Source organism: Nylanderia fulva, unplaced genomic scaffold (genome assembly GCF_048542155.1).
Source record: "Nylanderia fulva isolate GAGA-0341 unplaced genomic scaffold, ASM4854215v1 Scaffold29, whole genome shotgun sequence".
NCBI lineage: Eukaryota > Metazoa > Arthropoda > Insecta > Hymenoptera > Formicidae > Nylanderia > Nylanderia fulva.
Window position 1 is genome coordinate 668,042 of NW_028190358.1, and position 6,001 is coordinate 674,042.

Here is a 6,001-nt window from a genome sequence, read left to right on the forward strand (position 1 = left end):
AGCCTCGAGCGGCCAATGGCTGGCGGGAGGGTAAGATGCTTGTCTTCGAACCTGAGAAATTGATTACTCTTGGCTGCCTTTGAGTACTCTTTCTCCTTCGTTTCCTTCCACTTTTACTTCATCGCCTCGCTCTATGCTTATCTTCCTTTTTTTTTATCTAACTAGTGTCTCTTAGATTCTCCACCTTCATTTAATGTCTCTCAACGATTTACGTTACGCGTTTAAATCCCTTGGCGAAGTAAGCCCGACCGATGATTAATTCCAATTATACATTTGGCTCAAGACTCTCATCGTTTTCTCGACTCTCGACCGTTTAATTTCTCTGTAGAATGAGTATATTCTCGTTTTCCATTGTAGCCGTGGCGAGTTACTATTAATCTTGCTTAGAAAGCTTTGATGTAAATTGTAAGAAACACTTTCATTTTGCCGGGATATTTTTAGCCCGTTTTTAGCTGCGAGCAGCTATGTGATCTTGTCTCGGCGGACCAGTTTCGCATTGGTCCCGTTGTTCCTAAAATCCCGAGTGACATCTTGTAAAGGATCTGTCACCTGATGTAGATTGATGTACACGTCGACTGACACAAACGAATAAATCCTGCATGTCTTTGGATCTATGTTCTTGGTGAGAATTGTTTCTCAATATTGGTGTTTATGTCGATCTAAGGAGAAAAAAATATATTGGAGATATTTCGCATGAAATATATCTGCAGAGATAAATATAGTTTTATTATCGCGTAAAGAATTTTCTTTATGAAATTTTTAATTATTCTATTTATAATAGATTTTGCATCACATTTACATTTATTTTTATAATAAAATAATAAAACTGTGTGAAAAGATTTTACATTGTAAATACATATACATAATTTTTCTTAGGATTTTTGATAAACGACGTTAAATTTGTGTATCTTTTTTCAACAATAAAAAGAATTACAAAATGTTGTAGTCGATACGACTGTAGAACGCTCGTATTTAAACTACACTAATTTATAATTATTATTTAATTGAATCTATAATATCTCTAGATAAGTTTGAAAATAAAAAATAAATTAATTTATGTTCTCGAATTCCGTAAGAAATATGATTCAGTTTATGATTGTATAATATTTTTTATCTAATTTTTAAATTTCTCTTTTTTACAGCCAACAGACGGCTTACGTATGGTCCAGTGTTTGTCTGGGTGCCCTGTCGATGTTGGCGAAGGAAACTGGCGTTACTGTTCTGGCACTAAACCTTCTTTACGATCTCTGTCGTTCCTGGCATTCAATCAAGAGGTAAGTGTTTAAGCCCTCAGTGTAATGTACCTTCCAGTGCAGAAATATAAGGTTTGATGTAGAGAAGTAAACTTTAAATTGATATAGTTATCTTGATTTCAATTACTTATATGCATTAGAACCAATGTAATTAATTTAAGATATTTGCAATAGTTGGATCTTAGATGAAAAGAATCGTAAAATACGAAATTTCTCCGCTTCTCATTAAAGATAACGTGACTGTATGTACATCGGCAATTAAATTATCATAAATTTTATATTGCGTGTTCTAAAGCGATAAATGTGCTTTTCGTGACGGTAGAAAATACGGTCATAATACTTCGGGATATTCGAATTCCATATCATAAATTTTATTTTTTTTCAAATATTGACCATTTATATTATTAATCTCATAAAGTGACTTATAATACTAACAAAGTATTCAGTTTATTTATTATATCAATAGATGTAATACAATATAACTTGTGAAACATAAAAAGTTATTATACTAATTTTTTATATACATTGGTTTTCCAGGTCTATTTTCGAAGCTAAATGGAACGACGATTCTAGATATTTCTCAAGACGTGCTGCAGCATTGCTCGTTTCGGTAAGTTAAATTAAATCCGTACGCTTGTGTATCTGTTCATAATAATGGTAATTAGCGTATTATGCGATTATACGCTTGAATCAGATTTCAATCTCTGATTTGCAATATAAACTCGCTAAATTAATACGAGGATGATATAACAAAATCATGTGTTTCAAAGCAAATTCGCCGACAAGTTTCATGCTAATTGATCAGTGTCACTTCAATATCGATTGTTGATGGCAATCAGTAATATTTTAAAAGAGTTGCGAGGAAAAAAGTGGCTCTACAATCTGAAATATAGATGAAAAGGCAATGATCAAAGGGGATTGGATTCTCTTAACGCACCATGTTCATTCAGTCATGCATAAAAAACCTCATAGGATTTGCAGACGAGTGGCAGAAGCGGCCGGCTTTGTTATTATTGTATTAACGACAATGTCTGCACTTCTGGTATCCAGACAATTGTAGAAACGCTCATGACTATATTTATCCATTTAGATCCGCGCACCCTCAACTTATCACGTAATTGGATTAATGGAAAACTCAAGCTGCAGTAAGCCTCGGCGGCAATTGAACCGTATTGAATCGTACATTATTGATTTAACCTTGATTGTGTTATTCACAAAATTTATTGAATTGTATGAAGGAGGAGGAAAAAAGTTCGGATCAAATGTTTGTTGATTATTTGTAATTGTATATACACGTGCTATAATAATATATATAGCTGCTACTAGTGTCCGCTTGGTGTTACTCCTAAAAGGGATTATCTACGTGCTAAGAAAACACGATCGTCGCTCTTCTATAATCCGCGGAATTAGCGCGGATCCCCTATTCGCGTGTCCGCATCGTTAATTCTTAACGACCGATATCTTTCGTTTTTATCGTCCGACTGTAGTTAGACACCGATGTTTACAACAGTTTGCGTCTTAAGCAAATTTAACGATCGTTACCATAGATACACTCGACGTCGGAAATTTCTCTTCACGGTCGTGGAAAATAAATAACATTCTCCTGAATTGCTATGCAGCAAGACAAACTGTGTAGCGAGCGAAGCGTGGGATGAAATAGCGGCAGTTTCAAAAGATCAACAGAGTGATATATGATTCATATAAATAGGTATTGTATGACGCTTGACAATCGAGTATATGGAACAGGTTTGCCATTGATACCCACAATAATAATCAGCTTTCTGGTAATTAGATTTGTTAAATAACATGGATGAAAGAGGGGGAGGGGAAGAGAGATAGAGAGAGAGAGAGAGATTGCATGATCAAATTATCCTTCTATTCAAGATTTATTTAAATTAAATGTTAAATTAAATATCAATAAAATATTAAATATTGAATTGAATATTTAACTTGAGCATATTTCAAAGACACGGAAAATTTGCACAGTTTACTTTTGAGCGAACATTTTATGAGCTTAATTTAGAATCCTACTTGGAGTTTAATTTTCAAATAAGATCTAAAATTTTTTTGCGAATGATAAAAGAGAACTTTTTTAAAAAACTTTCTGTTTTCCTCTCGCTCTCTTGTAGCAAAGTCCACGCAGATGTGTGTGTGTGTGTGTGTGTGTGTGTGTGAGAAATATCTTAAATTAAAAAAAAATCTCAAGTGAGGTAATAAATTTTATCGCAATGGATGTGAATTCCGTATTTTCGGCACGGATTCATCGAAGTCACGCTGGTCGATTATTACGACATCATGTAACCCTTAAAAGGAGTTTATGAAGTGCTATTAAATCCTCGGCATTTTATGATCGTCGATGTTCATTCTCAAGAAACACGGGCTTTTGCGGCACAGGCACTCATCATCTTTATTATCACGAATTAATTTAGACGGCATTGTACTAAGCACACATACTATAGAAATGCATTCAATAAAGATTAGAGAGTAGCATATTTCTTGGTAATTGTCATTTTTATGATAGAATTGTTAGCAAATAGGTACCAGTTATTAAAAATATATTTGACAATTGTTAAAATAATATACATATATAAACAGTAATTGTACGATTTTAATTTTTCTGTGGAACAAATTACAGTGACGCATTTAAATTCCGTAACAGTCTTAAATAATTAAAGCAATAAACCAGGTTGTACAATTTCCTCCTCGGTAAAGGAATTGCTAAATAACATAATATTTTACCTTCAAGACGTGTTGTGTAAGTCAGAGCAACACACGAGCCGTCACGTGGCCCAATACGGGAATAAAGGTTGCGCATGGAGGGTACTTTAACCGAACACGATTCTGAGTTATGCTAATTTATGCTGCCGAACGAGGGAGGCGTGCTTGCATACGACCTACCCTCACACAGTTATCTACATATCACGGATCTCTTTCCACCCCTGTCGTTTCCGTCAGCCCATAGCACTTACACTTACACGTTCTCAGGTACGTCGTTTTCAACGACGCTTCACAAGTCTTCATCATTGAGAAAGATCACTAATATCTTAGGATAAGTACTATTTCTGTCAGCGTTAAGCGTCAAATTTATCAATTTCTCTCGTTTAGTAATCATTCAGATATGGATATCATTTTTTACTTATGAAATAATGTTTCGTTGCTTATAGATATATTTGTGTATCAGCGAAATTAACTTTTAAATAAACGGGAAAATTAATTTAACAAATTATGACTTTTAAAAGATATGTCAAACAATTCGTGATTTGCTTCGAAATAATTTTCGTTCGGTAAACGAAATTTTTGCGTTACTAGAATGTCATTGCTTTTGCATTCGAGTCGAGACTAAATGCTAAAGACATCAAACTGCTAACATTGAGGTGACAAACCTAATCAATAGGACAATCTATTAGCTACATGTGCTGTTTACTGATTGTACATTGCCATGCTCAGTGTTATCTGATTGGCTTAGCGTTTAACTCTCGTTTGTCTTACTCTCCCTTAAGTTATTGCGTTTAAAGATAAATTACGATTGAAAGTGTTATACCAGCGAAAAGAAATGCATTATTACAATTACTTTCTTCAACTACTTTGTCATTATTGAATTAGTCAATAATCAATACTTCATTGAATGCAAGAAGTTAAAAGTTTTCAGAATCATTCTCAGAATTTTAATCTTAAAGGAAATAAAATTTAAAAGAAATCTTTAAGAAAGGAATAAAAGTAATATATATATACATTTTGCATTAGTTTAATCTCTTGTGTTGTTTAATTTTTATAATATATATACATATTTCTTTTTCATTACTTATGGACATCATAAAAAAAAAAAAAAAAAAAGAAACAGCGTATGCTTATTCATAGCTAAATGTTTGAGATGTTGAGAAAAGCTGATCGCATTGATATGCGATACGACATTTCGTGCGCATCGGATGTTTATCGGAATTGAATTTCCGTCTCGCTCGTGTTCCGCGGGGTCAACCGGGATCTCGTGGCGGCCGTAATACAATATTCCAAGAGCTTCCCATCGAAGAACAAGACCGACACCGCCGGTGTCGGACGTCTCGGCGGGATATACATGCGGCGTTTCGATGACGGCGTTACGTACATATATATATATATATATATATATATATATATACATATATACGACGTGTTCGCTCTCTAGGATGGACGCTATCCTAGTCTGTCGACTTCGATCCTGGAGGATATGAATACCTCGAATTGGCAGATATTGTCCGGCTCTCCAACCCTTCCAGAACCACTCACCGCTATGTCTGTCTATCGACAAGAATGCGAGCGAGAGGACCCGCCGACATAGGTACAAAGGCGGAGAGACAGTGAGAGGGCCAACGATGCTTCCTGGATAACTCTCTGGGAATAAGGGATGGAGAGTGGTCTATCGGAGGATGGTACGGACGTCTATTGGGTTAGCGAGCTCTGGGAAGAACGTGACGGAAATGTGACGACGGACCCGTGTCATCTACCGCGTGAACGTGACGACGTCTCGACGCGACTCGGCGGGAAACTTGTATGAAGCGAATACCGTTTCCTCTTCTTTGCTATTCAGACTTGCGAATCGCGTTACTTAATTCACCCATTTAAGAAAACGTGACTGTGATACATGTCGCGCCCATTAGCGGCATTATTGCGAGACCTAACTTGCTAACTCCCCTACTGGATGCTTCATAAATCGTGGATAATTAAAAGGGAAAGAAATAGCAATATATTATATATATATATATATATATATA

General features: G+C 35.3%; 1 protein-coding gene across 5 annotated transcripts in view; it reads left to right on the forward strand.

Moving 5' to 3' along the window:
- LOC114933108 (protein O-mannosyl-transferase TMTC1) overlaps positions 1–6,001 on the forward strand; it is a 162,326-nt gene that overhangs the window by 104,206 nt on the left and 52,119 nt on the right. For all 5 annotated transcript variants that reach the window (XM_029305572.2, XM_029305575.2, XM_085484089.1 and 2 more), the window contains 2 exons: positions 1,143–1,274; positions 1,791–1,863. In XM_029305572.2, coding sequence (XP_029161405.1) covers positions 1,143–1,274; positions 1,791–1,863 — 205 coding nt within the window. The remainder of the gene's footprint in view (positions 1–1,142; positions 1,275–1,790; positions 1,864–6,001) is intronic.